The 21172-nt window shown below is 42.7% G+C and overlaps 2 protein-coding genes across 2 annotated transcripts in view; both read right to left on the reverse strand.

Moving 5' to 3' along the window:
- The window catches only part of LOC140398454 (sterile alpha motif domain-containing protein 14-like), a 495360-nt gene that overhangs the window by 378819 nt on the left and 95369 nt on the right, over positions 1 to 21172 (reverse strand). The window lies entirely within an intron of this gene.
- LOC140398455 (pyruvate dehydrogenase (acetyl-transferring) kinase isozyme 2, mitochondrial-like) lies at positions 2421 to 19175 on the reverse strand. The gene is made up of 6 exons (XM_072487150.1): positions 19028 to 19175; positions 11060 to 11136; positions 8217 to 8315; positions 7850 to 7960; positions 7627 to 7740; positions 2421 to 4539 (listed from the first exon to the last, which is right to left on the reverse strand). Exons 1-6 carry the CDS (start codon positions 19131 to 19133, stop codon positions 4396 to 4398), a joined length of 651 nt encoding a protein of 216 aa, XP_072343251.1. The 5' UTR covers positions 19134 to 19175; the 3' UTR covers positions 2421 to 4395.

Consider the following 21172-nt stretch of genomic DNA (forward strand, 5'->3'; position numbering starts at 1 on the left):
GTACGTGCTTAAATTAAATTTACTTTGTCAAACTAAATCTTTCCCCAAATCTTCCACTGCACCTTCCATTGCTGCTGCCTTTCCTACTTTAATGCCTGCCTGCTGCAGATGCATCTTCCATGACAGTATCAGTAGGAGCGACTATTGCATAGTGCTTGTGGAGATGAAGTCCTGTCCTCACATTGAGGATATCTTCCATCCTGTCGTGTGGCACCACTACCATACTAAATGGGATAGATTTCCAACAGATCTAGCAATTGTAAACTGGGCATCCATGAGGTGCTGTGGGTTATCAACAGCAACAGAATTGCATAACTGCAATCTCATGATTCAGCATATCCCCCAATCTACTATTAACATCATGCTGTGGGAACAACCCTAGTTCCATGAAATGTGCAGGAGAGCATACCTAAAAGTGAGTGCTAGGCACTGTTGCCTCCTCGCACCAGGGACCCAGGATCGATTCTAGCCTTGGGTGTCTGTCTGTGTGGAGTTTCCATGTTCTCCCTTGGCTTTCCTCCCTCAGTTCTAAGATGCTAAATTGTCCCTTAGTGTTCAGGATGTGGTTAGGTGACAGTGTTAGGGTGGGGGAGTGTAACTGAGTAGAGTGCTCTTTTGTAGGGTCAGTGCAGGCTCAATGGGCTGAATAGCCTTCTTCTGCACTGCAGGGATTCTATGAACTTGGTTGCAACACAGGACCACTTGCATCCCAAACAGCGGAAGCAGCATGCGATAGCCAGAGTGATCCCATGACCAATGGATCAAATCCAAGCTCTGCAGTCCTGACACACTGCAAAGGCTATGAAATCATTCCAGCAATATTGAAGACTTGGGCTCCAGAACCAGGCAGACTCCTAGCCAAACTGTTCCAGTACAACTGCAACACTGGCATCCAGCTGACAATGTGGAAAGTTATTCAGTTAACAAAAGTAGGATAAATCCAACTGAACCAATTACTGCCCATTATTCTAATCTGAATCATCAGCAAAGGGATGGAAGATATCAGCAACAGTGCTATCGAGCAATACTCAACAATAATCTGCTCACTAATGCTTAGTTTGGGTACCGCAAAGGCTACCAGCCCCTGACCTCAACACAGCCTTGGTTCAAACATGGGCAAAAGAACTGAAGGCTAGGTCAGGCAAAAGTGACTGCCCTTGGCATCTATGCAGCATTTGACTATGTCTGGCATCAGGAACCTCAGTAAATCTGGTGTCAATGGGGAATGGGTATGGGGGAGGTATTAACTTTCCACTGATGCGAGTCACACCTAGCACAAAAGGAGATGATTGCAGTTGGTGGTCAATTATCTCAGTCCCAGGACATCACTTCAGGGTTTCCTCAGGCTAATGTCTGAGGCCCAAACATCTTCAGCCAGCAGCCTCATCAATGACGTTCCCTCCATCACAAGGGCAGATGTTTGGATGCTTGCTGAGGGTTGCACAATGTTCAGCACCATCTGTGATTCCTCAGATACTGAAGCAGTTATTGTCCATATGCAGAAAGACCTGGATAACATTCAAGTTTGGGCTGATAAGTAACATGACCACTTCCAACGAGAGATTCCAACCACCTCTGCTTGATATTCAATGGCATTACAATCACTGAACCCTCCACCACTATCAACATCCTGGGTGTTACTATTGACCATAAACTGGAGCAGCCATGTAAATAAAAATGTCACTAGTCCTAGCTCCCCTTTTGAGAGCTGACTGGTGGTGACTTAACCCAAGGTCAACAGACTCAGGCGAGGAGCAAGGTCGAGAATGCAGAGCCTTCATTAATAACCTTAGACGGTACAGGAACTGAATCTGCACTATTGGCGTCGCTCTACATCACGAACTGAACTAACCGACCCTCCTGGAAGACGCCTTCGATAGCACCTTTCAAACTCATGACTGCCACCATCCAGGACAAGGGCAGCAGCAGATGCATGGAAACAACACCATCTGCAAGCTCGCCTCCAAGCCACATAACATCCTGACTTGGAACTAAATTGTTGTTCCTTCAGTCACTGGGCCTAAATACTGGAACTCCCTTCCTAACAGGATTGAGGGTGTACCTATACAGACTGCCGCGATTCAAGAAGACAGCACTGCTGCCTCAGAGCGCCAAGGATCCGGGTTCGATTCCGACCCTGGGTGACTGTGTGGAGTTTGCACTTTCTCCCAGTGTCTGCATGGGTTTCCTCCAGGTGCTCCGGTTTCCTCCCTCGATCTAAAGATGAGCAGGTTAGGTGGGAGAGTGGGCCTAGGTAGGGTGCTCTTTCAGAGAGTTGGTGCAGACTCGATGGGCCGAATGGCCTCCTTCTGCACTGTAGGAATTCTATAATTTTATTCGATGGTTCTATTATTACACACCACTTGAAATTTTGAACCACCAGAAATACAACTATAAGCGACATAGGCAATAAAATACAGTTGTTGAAATAGTCAATTTTATTGTCAAATTGATTACTGATATTTCAATTTTGAACCAAATTTGAAAAATCAAAGTCTGACTGCAAAAGATTAAACATTAGGTCCTTATGACAAAGTGTCATATTAAACATGATCCTATTTTCAGATGCATATATAATGCTGATATACACAAATATACAATGATGAGATACAGTACAATGAAAGAATAAAGTTAGAGCTGAAAGTAAAGTAATCTCACACACGGGTAGTGTTAGCTAAAATTCATGTCAAATTCCAAGTAATTTTTTAACCTTCCCAAAACTAACTCTAAAATCAAACAAACTTAAATCAATAATTTTTTTAATCTATAGGTACTATGCGCTCTAATTTTAACAAAAGCACAGATATATTGCAATAGCTGCACAATTTAAAAGTCCAATGATTCACTTTCTTTGTTAATGAACACATTTTTGGCACGTTTTACATAAAACTCATATACAGATTTACACACAATGTATATACAGATAAAAATATACATGTAGCATTTCATTGATATTATTATTAAAAATGACAAATTTGGGTTGAGGGCATGGATGCAGTTAATATCAAGAGGCGCAGCAAATTTTGAAGAGAATGGAAAATTGCAAAACCGACATTTAATATAAGGAATTTGGACAGAATAATTTCAGTTAGATGTAGAACAGTGAACCCCTGATGGAGGGGGAGAGGCAGGGTAAAGGGAAATTAACAAAAGTGATGGGGGGGGTCTAGGGATCCAAGCAATCAAAACAAAATATTTTACATTAACAAAACTTAAATCATAAAGGTTGTGACGTTGAGCTTCATCACAATTTCTTAAAATATAAAATAATTGTTCCAATCATGTACAGCATTGGCGAAAATATTCCATTCAGTCTCGTGTTTACCATACAAAGATGTATCTGGCCCTAGAAAAATTCCAGCATTGAATGATAAGGAGCTGAGTGAATTTGGCTAATATTGTGAAAAGAGCAGTTTATGAGGCAAGTCAAAAACACAAAAGGAAATTAACAAGGAAAACGGAGAAGGAACGCCCTCCTCGACCAGAAGAATGCAGAATATCTGACAATTGAAGCCAAGGTCATCCAAGATATTTGTCTCCCCATACAAGGATTGTGAGGACACAGGGATGCAAAAATCAATGTTTGAAATTAACAGACATGAAAAAAGAAAGGGATTAGAATAAAGATAGCTGCCACACCTAACAAAAACAGGAAAACCAGTTTGACAAACTGAATTTCTATGCCCGTTCCTACGTTTCACGATTAGTCCCAATTTGTCTCCAGAATCACTGATGGTTCTACGTCACATGATTTTACAACCACCTATTCGTGCAAGATAAACACACGCTTTTAAAAAAGGATGCATCTTTAATAAATGCAATCATACTTTCCATGAAATATTTTAAATGTATTTGAACATTTGAGATTATTGGTTTGTGAAATGTCATAATTTTGATCAAGAATATGTATATAGTACACAGTCATATTTTAAGCTTCATATTGGGGACATTTCTTCTTTGTAATTTATGGCACAAAATCTGAATTTCTATAGCTGTTTTTACTGGTGAAAAAAAGAGTCCAGTCTTTTCTGTAATACTGTTACCCACATTCTTAGCTTGGCTATTGAACCAGACATTTGCCACCCAATGTGCTTGCTTCACAATCTGAAACTCAGAAGCTTGAATCAGCTTTAAATATTTACAGTGCCGCTATTTTGTCTTCAGACGTATATCTATAAAGATCTCGTCTTTCAACAGTAATATTATGCAAAACAAAAGGGGGACAAATACTCTTGCTTAGAATTAACTCTAGGTTAATCACTCGAGAAGATTCCTTATCTCCTTTATTGCTTCTATACTATTATACACTCTAAAGAACCATGTGGTAATCTAAAAATTACATGTTGTGGCTGGCTTTCATTCATTTCCATAACAATGAACTGATGGGTTTGTGTATCATTGCTGGATCGTGTGTACAGCCAAGTTCTTTGGATCGCTACTAGGTACACACCAATCATCAGCCTCATGACTATGTTGGTAATGTCGCCAGGCAGATTTGTTATAAACTGGTAGTCTTTCTACGGAGTCTTTTGATAGAGCCTAAAAGAGAAATTACAAATACTGAACAGTGAACATATAATTCTAACATTTAAATTCGTTAACAACAGTATACTTCAGCAAATTTTGAAATACAATATAAATCAAAAGCATCCTGGCTGAATGGGATTCTTTCGGCAAGGAAGTGTGAACGTTTTTTTTTAAAAAGCATGTCTACTTTGCTCAAATTCGAAAGCTGTCAATGCTGGATGAATGGGCAGCACAAGGCAAGCAAACAGTGTTTTTAGATTGGAGTAAAGCAAGGCTAATGCAATGAAAAATCACCTCTCTTCTAGGTAGGATATCATTCACGGTCTCAATTAGTATTTGAACAGGACAGGGATGCAGAAGAGTGCATCACAGTCCAGCTTCTCAAATTGGAAGCATCATACATCCCAAAGAACTACTTATCTGGAAAATGCTAATCTGTACTGACAAATGCAAGAGTTTAATTGTGATACTCTCTAAGATTGAATGGCCTTCCAAATACTATTTGAAAAATAGCAATTTTGAATTGGTATGAGTATTCATCTAACCATTTCCTAATCAGCTATCACTGTATTTAGATAAGGTTTGGGGAGAAAGCTTGGTGTGTATAGTTGCAGTGTATTGGCAATACGTCTCATTTTGAATAAGAGACTTTATCTTTTAACAATTCTTTGTGCGGGTGTGTGTCTGCTATGCACTATGATACGTGTAAATTGGTTTAGTCACGGAATAAACATTTTACTTGGACGAGGAGTCTTATGTCCTCTTTGCTATGTAAAGGCTGCTAACCATCTTCTCTGATGCTTCTAATTACATTTGAGTGAATTATGCATGATCATAGACAAGTTACGTTATATAAACGTATTATAGTTCACACTCTTTTGGAGGGGCGTCACAGTGGCTGTGATTTCCCAATATTGACTCTGGCAGCTAAAGTTTTGCACTTAAAGCATTTGAGAAAGTGATCCCAATTATCATCTAGATCTTATTTGTTGGGCTGCAAGGAGACAAAGCTAAACATTTGGGATCCATGACCTGCCAGTTATGAAAGGCTGTTGAAATAGGGATTTCTGTCTCAACACAGCATGAATGCTCAATACTCAGAGACTGTCGAAGACAGAAATATGCAGTTCAGTTTCTCCCTAATTCAGTAGTTCTGTACTTACTGTAACCATGTACAGATTGAGGATAATTAATTATGGTTTTGTTTGAATCTAATTCATCTTGTTGCAAAAATGTTGGAATATCACAAAAATAATATATTGCCTAAAAATAAAAACACTGCCTTTCATCTGATCAAGTAACCTGCATTTTGGTAATACTCTCAGATCCACTATAAATTCCAGATTAGTCTCTTCCTGCACTGTAAATTCTGTAATCTGTAATATCTTAGAATTATTTTCCATGTACCATTCAAATAATCTCATGCAAATTTCAGGGATTTGGAAACTGCTTGAAGGTTATTGTTCTGAACAATACTGCTTGCATAAATGAAATGAAATTAAATGAAAATCGCTTATTGTCACAAGTAGGCTTCAATGAAGTTACTGTGAAAAGCCCCTAGTCGCCACATTCCGACGCCTGTTCGGGGAGGCTGTTACGGGAATTGAACCGTGCTGCTGGCCTGCCTTGGTCTGCTTTCAAAGTCAGCGATTTGGCCCTGTGCTAAACAGCCCCATGTAGTGATCACATTTTACTGCAAATATACAATAATGAAATAATTTTCAAAAAATGGTGCTATAGAGAGTTCAAACAATACCACATTTGTGGCTTGAGATTTTAAACAATGCATTTGTTCAGCAATGAAACAGAAGTTAGTCTTTTGACCAATTAATACAGTCTACTTTTTAATTAAAATGAAACATGATCATAAACTCCAAAAATATCTTTCTTGGTGGACACTTTATGGAATGCCAAAGACAAAGAATGATGGCCTTTGTTTGAAATTATGCACTCGGACATGACTGAAAGCAGAAACACACTATGGCTAGTTGTCAAATACAAGTCCATACAAGTCATGGAAAGAAAAAAATGTTAGACCAGTTAGTATAAGGCTTATTAAGTTGCTACATGGCCTAGAATAGCCCACATCCTAATCATTTTACCTCCTAGAAAGGGGACACCATCCCACAACAGCACTGGCTGTGAACGAAGACTCAGTTTTTCATGTAGCAACATCTGCCAAGGGACTTGGAATTTTCATAAGTACTGTAGGTCTGTTCCAATTCCAGGCTTTAGTTCAATATTGAAAGTATTAGGTTTGGGAAGGAAAGAGCAAAATACCTTCCACAGGCAAAGTTGAAGGTATTGATACAGATCCAGAAATATTGAGGGCTACCCACAACCACCAGTACAGCCATGCCAACATATAAAAATCTGTTGCAGTAATAGTCCAAGTCCTTGCAGCTCAAATCCCCTCCTTTTCCTACTACAATGGTTAAGTCCTATTCTACCTGTGGAAGCTGCTCCAATTTAGCATTTAAATTTGCATCCTAGTCACTCAGGTCTCTATATAGTACTGCTCTTTCAGCCTGTCCATATATTCCTGACTCCATTCATTTGGCTCCCACCTTTTGCAGTACTTTCGCTGAATTTGTTTGCCTTACTACTCAGCTCCTTCACTTTAAAAAAAAGTCCGTAAAATATTTTTGATCATATAATTTCAGTCACCCCTTTTAATTTTACCAAGTTTCATTCCACCAAAGGCAGTAAAAACAAATGGCACTATGTGTAGAAAAGAAAGGGAGTTGTGGCTAATATTTATCCCTCGAAAAGAGACTATTTGATTATGTTTCCTATTGTTGTTTGTTGGACAATACTATGCATGCAAATGTTACTAAATTTCCTTACATTACAACAATGACTACAATTCTAAAATATTTCATTAGCAGTGATATATTTTAGATGTCTTAAGGCTGTGAAAGGCATATTATAAATTAATGTTGTTTCCTATTCTGAGTTTTACCAGGTAATCTACCACTAAACAACGCTGTCTTCCTATACGGTGATCACTTACTGTTTGCAATTTAATCTGAAGGATCAAAAACAAAGAGTAAACTGGTATATATTATTTTATACATCCCAAGCAGAGAAAATGTTCACCTTTAGGTAAATTACTGCATCGGTCCCATAGCCCTCCATAGAATAGAGCTGAAGATCTCCCTGAAAGTACTTGGCATAAAGTCGTGAAATAGGTAGCCCATAGCCAAAACCAGCCTGAAAATGTAAGAACACTGCATGAAAAGACTACATTTGCAAAACAAAATGCATCAATATTGAATCAATATGCTAAGAGTACAGTATGTATCTGGAAATGAATACATACCAGTGGTGTACCTCTAGAACTTCCCAAGTGTGGTGTGGGAGCTGTGCTATACATGTAACTGAACAGCCGGTCTATCTTACTTAGGGGAACACCCCCACCTTTGTCACTCATCTGTGAGGAAGAAGGCAGATGATGAAATTAAAATGTTATTAGCATTTCATAATGAAATCATTATCAAAATTATTTTTCCATTAGATAAGCCAGAATAAGGAACTGGAATTGTGAGTACCCGCTTCCAAGGGAAATTCAGTGTTTTTGGTTACATATAGCACGCTCTTCGTCAGAAGTTGAATTGTCAATTGGATGTTCTGTTTGCTGTTTGTAAAGTGCATAAAATAATCTTAAAAATAAAACATCAAATTTGTACCTTAATTGTGACATCTTCACCACCCAGTGCAACTTTTACTTTGATAGATGGAAGACGTGGACTGGATTCATGACTTTCTACAGTAGCTCTCATGGCATTCTTGAATAAAAAGACGTGGCACTGAATGTTTTATTTTGCTAACACTGCACAAAAGTAAATGAATTGCCAAGCAGACAGTACTAAAATCTATTAAATAAACACAAAATGAACATAACCTCATGATAATTTTGTTTTCAAACAACTGCTCAATAAATGTTACCAATTGCAAAACTTATCTGTAATAACCTGCATCTGACATGCATGAGATTCATCCAGCTGGGGATGATTTGTTTCCTCATCCCGATTGGATCAGAATTAACCAGCATTTGTTTAATAGGTTGGCCTCTGTAGTAGCCAAGAGAAAGGAGCAAGGACCCAGTAATGTGTAAACCGGGCCTTATGTATGTGCCGTTGTAAAGCTGGATCAGCGTCTCCCCGTGAACTTGCCGACTCCCCTGGTCACTATATTGGCAACGAGGATGAGATTAGAGCTATCGGGCAGCTCCTTGAAAAAATTTTTTTTCCAACTGTGTGGACTGAGGTACAGACGATTTCATTGCTGGGTTGCCTTTTCCAGATCCTGTGTTGAGACTGAAGGTGAGCACTGGGCCAAGAGTTCTGATGGCAGCTTGTGGAGCACATATGCTCCAAGGTCCGATGTATCTGGCAGTACTGGAAGTGGCATTGTTGGAAGCAACCTCCGGTGGAGGTCACGTGACATTTTTGTTCGTCTCCATCTGCAGTCCTATTGAGCTACTGCGACAGTGGGTCCACCAGGGAGTCCGCCCCCATGAACTGTCTTTCGGGTTGGGAATGCGGCATTCGTTGAGACTGTTCTACGACCGTCAAGAAAGTGGACTGTACGAGCGGACTGTACAACAGCCATATTCTATATTGGGGGGGGGGTTTAACAACCTGCATGTCACATGCATGCGGTTCATCCAGCTGGGGATGAATGTTGCCTTGTCCTGATCGGACCGGGAATTACCAGTATTTGTATAATAATGTTGGCTTCTGTAGTAACCGAAAGGAGTAAGGAATCGGTAATGTGTAACTATGGACCCTATGTATGTGCCGCTGTAAAGCTGAATAAACGTCTCCCTGTGTACTCGCCGGACTCCCCTGGTCGTTTTATAGTACTATGTATATTTCCAAACAGGACTATTTATTAATTAATAGCAGTGGTTGATAAGTGAGGTGGATAAAACTTTAAATACAACATTGGACAAATGTGAGGTAATGCATTTTGGAAGGGCTAATGCAGGTAGGGAATATACAGTGAATGGTAGAACCCTCAAGAGTATTGAAAGTCAAAGAGATCTAGGAGTACAGGTCCACAGATCACTGAAAGGGGCTACACAGGTGGAGAAGGTAGTCAAGAAGGCATACGGCATGCTTGCCTTCATTGGCCGGGGCATTGAGTATAAGAATTGGCAAGTCATGTTGCAGCTGTATAGAACCTTAGTTAGGCCACACTTGGAGTATAGTGTTCAATTCTGGTCGCCACACTACCAGAAGGATGTGGAGGCTTTAGAGAGGGTGCAGAAGAGATTTACCAGAATGTTGCCTGGTATGGAGGGCATAAGCTATGAGGAGCGATTGAATAAACTCGGTTTGTTCTCACTGGAACGAAGGAGGTTGAGGGGCGACCTGATAGAGGTATACAAAATTATGAGGGGCATAGACAGAGTGGATAGTCAGAGGCTTTTCCCCAGGGTAGAGGGGTCAATTACTAGGGGGCATAGGTTTAAGGTGAGAGGGGCAAAGTTTAGAGTAGATGTACGAGGCAAGTTTTTTACGCAGAGGGTAGTGGGTGCCTGGAACTCACTACCGGAGGAGGTAGTGGAGGCAGGGACGATAGGGACATTTAAGGGGCATCTTGACAAATATATGAATAGGATGGGAATAGAAGGATACGGACCCAGGAAGTGTAGAAGATTGTAGTTTAGTCGGGCAGTATGGTCGGCACGGGCTTGGAGGGCCGAAGGGCCTGTTCCTGTGCTGTACATTTCTTTGTTGTTCTTTGTATTGCAACTCTATTCAATTTTGTAGGTTATCTATATGCAAGTCTACGCAACAGTGTAGTATACTATGATTGTTCATCGGTTAATAAAGGCAACAGAAATTCATAACATCCTCACGGTGCAATCCTGTGCAAGGATTCAATAATGGCTCTTGCTACTTCCCATAGCGGTTGCCCACTTATCCCCACTGTTAAGTTGTACCTCTTATTGGCTAAAGCTCCCCCCCTCCGATGTTCTCTTTCTCTTACAAACAGCTTAGGTAGTGAAAGGAACTCAATTCACTTGGAAAGGTTTTACTCTATCATAGCACAAACCTTTTTGCATTTGTATTTTGACAATACATGCCAGAAGGGAATAGTGTTGCGAGAATCACGAAACTGAGGGTTAGAGAAAAGTGTATAGCTCTCAGCTGGTGTACTGAAAGTTTCACCTTTCTTAAATGTCAAATTATCATTAGTGGTTTAGAAATCAGAGGATGTATGTTCTATGATCAAAAAACAATGGAGTAAAATTGGGATAATAAACGAGAACAGTCCTCAACTGAGTATCTTGGATAAAAAGGCTTTTGCTCTCAATACAGGATCTTTATTAATTCCTCTAAGGTTTGATTCAGTCATGACAAAATAGTTAAAATATTTACTCAAGTTGCACGTTTTTTTAAAAATTGTAAATCTTTTCTACTTAAGGTCAACAATATCTAACATTGTGGAGACAGGCACAAAAATTGTGCAATAATTGATTTCACATTTCAATAAATAAAAAAAATTAACAGCTTCTTACTTTGAAAAGTTCAAACAGCATGTGATAGAGATGAGATGGCACATATACAATATGGACAGGTCCTGAACCATTCACTGCTGGAATGAGAGATATAACACATTTTGTAAGAAATTCTCATTCAAGAAGCCTTTAGCCAATACATCAAAAACTGTTTTAGACCACACCTGGGAGTACTGCAAGCAGTTTTGGGCACAACATCTTAGAAAGAATAGATGGCTATGGAGGGAGTAGAGGGCAAATTTACCAGAATGATACTTGAGACTCAACTCATTGGCTAAATTACAAGCAAAGATCCTCCTGTAATTTGAAAGGTTAAAGAACAATTTGATGGAATTTAAAAAAATATTAAGTGGAACAGATAAGGTAGAGAGTAACCATTTATTCATGGAAGTCTAAGTACTAGAGTCCCATCTAAAATTAGAGCCACATGTACAACATGCAAAATAGAACGTAACAGCGCAGTACAGGCCCTTCAGCCCTCGATGTTGCGCCGACCTGTGAAACCACTTTAAAGCCCATCTACACTATTCCCTTATCGTCCATATGTCTATCCAATGACCATTTGAATGCCCTTAGTGTTGGCGAGTCCACTACTGTTGCAGGCAGGGCATTCCACACCCTTACTACTCTCTGAGTAAAGAACCTACCTCTGACATCTGTCCTATATCTATCTCCCCTCAATTTAAAGCTATGTCCCCTCGTGCTAGACATCATCAGCCGAGGAAAAAGGCTCTCACTGTCCACCCTATCCAATCCTCTGATCATCTTGTATGCCTCAATTAAGTCCCCTCTTAACCTTCTTCTCTCTAACAAAAACAGGTTCAAGTCCCTCAGCCTTTCCTCATAAGATATTCCCTCCATACCAGGCAACATTCTGGTAAATCTCCTCTGGACCCTTTCCAATGCTTCCACATCCTTCCTATAATGCGGCGACCAGAATTGCATGCAATACTCCAAATGCGGCCGCACCAGAGTTTTGTACAGCTGCAACAGGACCTCATGGCTCCGAAACTCAATCCCACTACCAATAAAAGCTAACACACCGTACACCTTCTTAACAACCCTCTCAACCTGGGTGGCAACTTTCAGGGATCTATGTACATGGACACCGAGATCTCTCTGCTCATCCACACTGCCAAGAATCTTACCATTAGCCCAGTACTGTCTTCCTGTTATTCTTTCCAAAATGAATCACCTCACATTTTTCTGCATTAAACTCCATTTGCCACCTCTCAGCCCAGCGCTGCAGCTAATCTATGTCCCTCTGTAACTTGTAACATCCTTCCGCACTGTCCACAACTCCGACTTTAGTGCCATCTGCAAATTTACTCACCAATCCTTCTACGCCCTCCTCCAGGTCATTTATAAAAATGACAAACAGCAGTGGCCCCAAAACAGATCCTTGTGGTACACCACTAGTAACTGGACTCCAGTCTGAACATTTCCCATCAACCACCACCCTTTGTCTTCTTTCAGTGAGCCAATTTCTGATCCAAGCTGCTAAATCACCCTGAATCCCATGCCTCCGTATTTTCTGCAGTAGCCTACCGTGGGGAACCTTATCAAACGCTTTACTGAAATTCATTTACACCACATCAACTGCTTTACCCTCATCCACCTGTTCAGTCACCTTCTCAAAGAACTCAATAAGGTTTGTGAGGCACGACCTACCCTTCACAAAACCGTGTTGACTATCTCTAATCAAATTACTCCTTTCCAGATGATTATACATCCCATCTCTTATAAACCTTTCCAAGACCTTGCGCATAACAGAAGTAAGGCTCACTGGTCTATCGTTACCGGGGTTGTCTCTACTCCCCTTCTTGAACAAGGGGACAACATTTGCTATCCTCCAGTCTTCTGGCACTATTCCTGTAGACAAAGATGACTTAAAGATCAAAGCCAAAGGCTCAGCAATCTCCTCCCTAGCTTCCCAGAGAATCCTAGGATAAATCCTATCCGGCACAGGGGACTTACCTATTTTCACATTTTCCAGAATTGCTAACACCTCCTCCTTATGAACCTCAAGCCCTTCTAGTCTAGTAGCCTGAATCTCAGTATTCTCCTCGACAACATTGTCTTTTTCCTGTGTAAATACTGATGAAAAATATTCATTTAGCACCTCTCCTATCTCCTCGGACTCCAAGCACAACTTCCCACTACTGTCCTTGACTGGCCCTACTCTTACCCTAGTCATTCGTTTATTCCTGACATATCTATAGAAAGCTTTAGGGTTATCCTTGATCCTACCTGCCAAAGACTTCTCATGTCCCCTCCTGGCTCATCTCAGCTCTCTCTTTAGGTCCTTCCTAGCTAACTTGCAACTCTCGAGCGCCCTAACTGAACCTTCATGTCTCATCTTTACATAAGCCTCCTTCTTCCTCTTGACAAGTGTTTCGACTGCTTTGGTAAACCACGGTTCCCTTGCTCGACCACTTCCTCCCTGCCTGACAGGTACATACTTATCAAGGACACGCAGTAGCTGTTCCTTGAACAAGCGCCACATTTCCATTGTGCCCATCCCCTGCAGTTTTCCTCTCCATCCGATGCATCCTAAGTCATGCCTCATCACATCATAATTGCCTTTCCCCCAGATATAACTCTTGCCCTGCGGTATATACCTATCCCTTTCCATCACTAAAGTAAACGTAATCGAATTGTGATCGCTATCACCAAAGTGCTCATCTACCTCCAAATCTAACACCTGTCCTGGTTCATTACCCAGTACCAAATATGGCCTCGCCTCTCGTTGGCCTATCTACATACTGTGTCAGGACACCCTCCTGCACACATTGGACAAAAATGGACCGATTTAAAGTACTCGAACTATAGCGTTTCCAGTTAATATTTGGAAAGTTAAGGTCTCCTATAACAACTACCCTGTTGCTTTCGCTCCTATCCAGAATCATCTTCGCAATCCTTTCCTCTACATCTCTGGAACTTTTCGGAGGCCTATAGAAAACCCCTAACAGGGTGACCTCTCTTTTCCTGTTTCTAAACTCAGCCCATACTAACTCAGTAGACGAGTCCTCATCAAACGTCCTTTCTGCCACCGTAATACTGTCCTTGACTAACAATGACACCCCTCCCCTCTTTTACCACCTTCCCTGAGCTTACTGAACTATCTAAACCCGGCACCTGCAACAACCATTCCTGTCCCTGCTCTATCCAAGTCTTCGAAATGGCCACAACATCGAAGTCCCAGGTACCAACCCATGCCGCAAGTTCACCCACCTTATTCCAGATTGCTCCTGGCATTGAAGACACACTTTAAACCACCTTCCTGCCTGCCAGCACACTCCTGCAACTTTGAAACCTTACTCATGACCTTACTACTCTCAACCCCCTGTATACTGGAGCTACAATTCAGGTTCCCAGGCCCCTGCTGAACTAGTTTAAACCCTCCCAAAGAGCATGAGCAAATTCCCTCCCCCAGGATATTGGTACCCCTCTGGTCCAGGTGTAGACCATCCCGTTTTTAGAGGTCCCACCGACCCCAGAATGAGCCCCAATTATCCAGAAATCTGAAACCCTCCCTCCTGCACCATCCCTATAGCCACGTGTTCAACTCCTCTCTCTCCCTATTCCTCGTCTCGCCATCACGTAGCACGGGTAACAACCCAGAGATAATAACTTTGTTTGTCCTAGATCTAAGTTTCCACCCTAGCTCCCTGAATTCTTGCCTTACATCGCTATCCCTTTTCCTACCTATGTCGTTGGTACCCATGTGGACCACGACTTGGGGCTGCTCCCCCTCCCCCTTAAGGATTCCGAAAACACGATCCGAGACATCACGTACCCTGGCACCTGGGAGGCAACACACCAACCACGAGTCTCTCTCGTTCCCACAGAATCTCCGATCTATCCCCCTAACTATGGAGTCTCCAATGACTAATGCTCTACTCCTCTCACCCCTTCCCTTCTGAGCAACAGGGACAGACTCTGTGCCAGAGACCTGTGCCCCATGGTTTACCCCTGGTAAGTCGTCCCCCCACTGATATTGAGCCCACTGCTGATGAGGACCTTTAATGAGGCTAGAGAGAAGGGTATCCTCCCCCCGACAATGTCGCAGGCCTCAATCTCACTCATTCTTAAACGGGAGAAGGACCCTGTACACTGTGGGTCTTACAGGCCAAACTCGTTCCTAAATATGGACGCCAAGCTATTGGCTAAGATCTTGGCCACAAGGATCGAGGATTGTGTCCCGGGGGTGATAGGGGAAGACCAGACTGGATTTATTAAGGGCAGGCAACTTATGCCAATGTGCGGAGGCTTTTAAATATTGTTATGATGCCCTCGGAAGGAGAGGAAGCAGAGGTTGTGGCAGCGATGGATGCAGAGAAAGCTTTCGATCGGGTGGAGTGGTAGTACCTGTGGGAGGTGCTAGGTAGGTTTGGGTTTGGTGAGGATTTTATTCGGTGGGTGCGATTGCTGTACAATCCTGTGGCAAGCGTGCGTACAAACCGGGGGATGAGGCAAGGGTGTCCCCCTCGCCCAGTTATTATTTGCTCTAGCCATTGAGCCGCTGGCCATGGCGTTGAGAGCTTCAAAGAACTAGTCCGGGTTTGGGGGGGGGGAAGAGCACCGGGTCTCGCTCTGCGCGGATGATCTCCTCCTGTATATTTCGGACCCACTGGAGGGAATGGGGGAGGTCATGCGGATCTTGAGGGAATTTGGCAGTTTTTCGGGATATAAACTGAACGTGGGGAAGAGCGAGTTGTTCACCCACCTTAAAGGGCAGGAGAAGAGACTGAGTGAGCTGCCCGGAGGAGGGTAGAGAAGAGCTTTCGCTACAGGTGGCTCGGAAGTGGGATTCGTTGCATAAGCTTAATTTGACTCGGCTGGTGGAACAAATGGAAGGGGACTTTAAAAGATGGGACATGCTCCCCGCTGTCACTGGCGGGGAGGGTACAGACCGTGAAAATGACGGTCCTCCCCAGATTTTTATTTGTATTCCAGTGCCTTCCCATCTTCATCCCTCAGGCCTTTTTCAAGCGGGTGAATAAGATCATCTTGGGATTTGTGTGGGCGAATAAGACCCTCCAGAGAGTGCTGCTGGAACGCAGTCGGGGGGAGGGTGGGCTGGTGGTGCCAAACTTTTGCAACTACTACTGGGCGGCCAACATAGCCATGATTAGGAAGTGGGTAATGGGGGAGGGGTCGGCATGGGAGCGGTTAGAGGCGGCGTCATGTAAAGGCATCAGTTTGGGAGCGCTGAAGATCTAGGGGCAGTGGAGGAGACACAAGAGGGTGGAAGGTGCGTCGGTCTGGACCCCGATATATAATAATCACAGGTTTCTACCGGGCATGATGGATGGCGGGTTCCAGAGCTGGCAGAGGGCAGGTATCAAAAGGATGGGTGACCTGTTTATAGATGGGAGCTTTCCCAGCCTGCAGGCGCTGGAGGACAAATTTAAACTGCCGCCAGGGAACGGCTTTAGATATCTGCAAGTGCGGGCCTTCCTGAGGAAACAGGTGGTGGCCTTCCCGCTTCTGCCGCCACGGGGGATACAGGATTGAGTATTTCCGGTACCTGGGTGGGGAAGGGGAAGGTGTCAGACATCTACCAGGAACTGCTGGAAGCAGAGGAAACCCCGGTGGAGGAACTTAAGGGCAAATGGGAGGAGTTAGGAGAGTTAGAGCCGAGTCTGTGGGCGGAAGCCCCAAGTAGGGTCAATTCCTCCTCACCATGTGCTAGGCTCAGTTTAATCCAGTTTAAGGTGGCCCACCGGGCACACATGACGGTGACGAGGATGAGTAAGTTTTTTGGGGTAGAAGACAGATATGCGAGGTGTGCGGGAAGCCCAGCAAACCATGTCCATATGTTTTGGGCATGCCCGAAGCTTGGAGGGTTCTGGCAGGGGTTTACCAAGGCAATGTCCACGGTGCTAGGTACGCGGGTGGTGCCGAGTCCAGAGGTGCCGATCTTTGGAGTGTCAGAAGACCCGAGAGTTCAGGGAGTGAAAGAGGCCAACGTTCTGGCCTTTGCCTCCCTGGTAGTCCGGAGACGGATCCTTTTAATGTGGAGGGACGCGAAACCCCCGAGTGTAGAGACTTGGGTTAATGACATGGCTGGGTTTCTCAGCCCCGAGAAAATAAAGTTTGCCTTAAGAGGATTAATGCTAGGGTTCTCTCGGAGGTGGCAGTCGTTCGTCGACTTTCTTGGAGAAATTTAAAATGTCGGCAGTAGTAGCTTTCCGGGGGGTGGTCTGTGTGTGAAGATAGAGCCGATTGGGGAAATGTCTATTTTTTCACCATGTTAATGTTTATTGTTATAAAATTTTACAAATAATTCATTAAAAATATTTAAAATAAAACTAAATGGCCAGATGAAAATGGGGAGACGAACTGGGGACAGAAGTGGGCTGGGACTCTGGAGCAAAGCAAGGAGCAGGGCCAACTTCACCTCCTCTTGCGCAAGGCTCAGCCTCATGCAGTTAAAAGTGGTTCACAGAGCGCACCTAACCAGAACCCAAATGAACAGGTTCTTCCCGGAGATAGAAGATACATGTGAATAGTGCCAGAGTGGCCTGGCCAACCACAGCCACATGCTTTGGGTCTGTCACAAAATGGACAGTCATCTCATGTTTTGGGCCTGTCCCAAACTTGTAGGGTTCTGGACAGTCTTCTCCGAGACAATGTCCAAGGTTGTTGGGGGGGCGGGGGGGGGGGGGGGGGGGGGGGGGGGGGGTGGAGCCGTGTCCAAGAGTGGCAATCTTCAGGGTATCCGAACAGCCAGAGCTACACATGGGGAAGAGGTCCAATGCCCTGGCTTTCGCTTCCCTAATTGCAAGCCGGAGAATTTGCTTGGCTGGCGATCAGCAGCACCATCCCAGCTGCTGACCGGCTGGCAGACCTGGCGGAATATCTCCATTTGGAGAAGATCAAATACACCATCCAAAGGTCGGAGGAAGGCTTCCTCAAAACATGGGGACAATTCGTCAGCCTGCTCCAAAACCTATTCGAAGCCAACAGCGATTAGGGGAAATGAAAGAGATGGGAGAAGACAGACAGGAACACACAACTCTGGGGGGAGAGGGTGAGTAAGAGAGGAGGGAACCCAGGAGAACTACAGGGAGCAGAAGTGCCCCCCCCCGAACCAAACCCACAAGGCAGGCAGCAGAAAATAAAAAAGGGAAGAGGGAAGGGGGGTGGAATGGAGAGAATAGGAGTCAGGGGACAGTATACCCTGAATGAAAAGGGGGGGATAGTAAGGAGGGGCCGAGGGAGGACACACCAAGATAGACAATATCAATATGTATATAAGAACCACGCGTGCTGTAAATATTAAACTTAAAGTGACTTAAATTGAAAATACCAATAAAAATATTTTTTTTTAAAGAAAATATTCCCTACATTTAGATGCTTGTCCCTGCATCAAACTTCAGGTTATAAATTGACACATATTTGAGTCATGAATTTGAATGTTTTAAGAAATATCTCAATCGAGTACAGGAACAAGTAGCATCTGCTTGTTAATTTCAAATCTAATAATTTGTTGTAATATCTGTTTATTATGCGCCTGCATGTCACTGTAATGAAAAGGTGCTCGACAAAGCAAGGGTTAATGTGGTACTGGAATAGCACCACCCACAGTGTGATGTATAGTCACATGGAATGAAACTCAGAGAGAACACTCTGGAAGCAGTTTACATGGCACCATGCATGACAATATCTAGAATCTGTAAATAGTTAGGGATTAACAATAAATGGTTCATATTTAAACAAAAAAGTGTAAATGGGAGCTCTGCAAGGATATGCACATAGTAAATTGTCAGGCCTCAGCATAGGCTAAGTATTAACTGCCCAACATAAGCAGCAATTTCAGATGGATTGAGTGCTTCTTTTTAAAGGAACAGTTATATTGAAAAGAGAAACAGCACTGAACAGAGATGCTAAAGAATCTTTTGATCGGATTAATAAATACAACATTGGCAACAGTTTATAAACTAACTCTTGCAGCCTTACCATTGTACTGGTCCACTTCTAGTGCAGGGGAGTCCATATAATATTGATCACAAAGTAGTTTGGCAGTTTCATATGCATCTGTGAACAATGAGCTGATAGTGACCATCTATAAAGCAACAGCATACTATTTCCATACAAAAATTATATTTTTATACAACTGCTTTACACGAAGCTTCTACATCAAATTACTCAGTGTGTGTGCTTTATATTTTGTGGAACATGAAATTTCACCAGAGATTACTAACATGGTAGAGTCCTGATTTTGACCATTGAGCTTGGTGAAGCTAAGACAAGAAGCATCAAGCAAAAAAAAAAAGATGCATGCCGATACTTATAAGCACAATTTGTGAACAATGACAGACATTTTGTACAGTAAGCAGAACATCACCACCTGATAACAGCAGTAGCCAACCTGAGTACATTATCATGCTTATACAATAGAAATGGCTAAGCTAAAGTCATTAGTTTAGTATCAGCAACCAAATTTAGGGTTCTGGGGACAACACAAATAAATAATGGGAATATCAAATCTTAGCCAGAGATTATCTGAACATTCCACTAAAATACAGAGATAGTGGGATGCATTGGTAGCAACCTTCCAAGAATCCTTCAATTTTGGAAAAGTCCAAGAGGATTGGAAAAGTCCCAAATAACACGCTTATTCAAAATGGGAGACTAAAAAAGCAGGTAACTGTAGGTCAGTTAGCTTAATATCTGTCATTGAGAAAATTTTAGAGTCCATTATAAAGGATGTAATTGCAGAACATTTAGAAATACATAATATCAAGCATAGTCAGCATGGCTTCAGGAAGGGGAAATCACACCTGACAAAACTATTAGAATTCTTTGAGGTGGCAACAAACAGGATAGATAAAGGGGAGCTAGTAGATGTAATATACTTGGATGTAGACAAAACATTCAGCAAGATACCGCACAAAAGGCTACTTAATAAGATAGGAGCTAGTGGTGTTGGGGATATTAGCATGGATAGAGGATTGTCTAACGGATAGAAGACACACTGGGATAAAAGAGGCATTTTTAGGATGGCAACCTGTAACTAGAAAGTTCACAGGGATCTGTTCTGGGGCCACAATTATTTACAATATATATTAATGACTTGGACAAGAAAAGTGAATGTACTATTGCTAAGTTTGCAGATGACACAAAAACAGGTGAGGATAAGAGTCTAGAGGGATATAGACAGGTTAAGCGAGTGGGCAAAAAACAGATAGATGGAATGAAGTGCTGCAGTTTGGTAGGAATAAAAGGAGCAGGATATTACATAAATGGAGAAAGATTGCAGAAAGTTGAAGCTCAGAGGGATTTGAGGTCCTCATGCATAAATCACAAAAGGCCAGTGTGCAAGTTCAGCAGGTAATAAGGAAGGCAAATAGAATGTTGGCTTTATTTCAAAGGCAATGGAGTACAAAAATAAGGAGATCTTGCTAAAACTATCCAAGGCACTAGTTAGACCACACCTGGAATACAGTGAACAGTTCTGGCCCCCTTATCTAAACAAAGATATACTGGCTTTGGAGGCAGTCTGGAGATGTTTCACTAGTTTGATCCCAGGTACGGAGAGATTTTCTGATGGAGAAGTTGAGTAGGTTGAGCCGATACTCATTGGAGTTTAGCAGAATGAGGGGCGACCATATTGCGGCATACAGGATTCTCAGGGAGCTTGACAGAATAAGTGCTGAGGATAGATGCTGAGAGGGTGTTTCCCCTTGAGAGAGAGTCTAAGACCCGAGGGCATATCTCAGAATAAGAGGTTTCCCATTTAAGATAGAGATTAGGAGGAATTTCTTCTTTCACAGGGGGACGAATCTGTGGAATTCTTTACCACCGAGGCTGGGTCGTTAAGTATGCTCAAAGCGAAGATTAACAGATTTTTTAATCAGTATGGGAATCAAGCGTGAGAAACAAGTAGAAACTAGAGCAGGAGAAGGCCATTCAGCCCTTCGAGCCTGCTCCGCCATTTAATATGATCATGGTTGATCCTCGATCTCAATTCCATATTCCCGCTTCTCCCCATATCTCTTGATGCCATTAAAATCTAAAAACATTATCTCTTCCCTGAATACATTCAGTAACTTGGCCTCCATAGCCTTCTGTGGTAGAGAATTACACAGGTTCACTAGCCTT

The sequence above is a fragment of the Scyliorhinus torazame genome, chromosome 21, assembly GCF_047496885.1.
Source record: "Scyliorhinus torazame isolate Kashiwa2021f chromosome 21, sScyTor2.1, whole genome shotgun sequence".
Classification (NCBI taxonomy): Eukaryota; Metazoa; Chordata; class Chondrichthyes; order Carcharhiniformes; family Scyliorhinidae; genus Scyliorhinus; species Scyliorhinus torazame.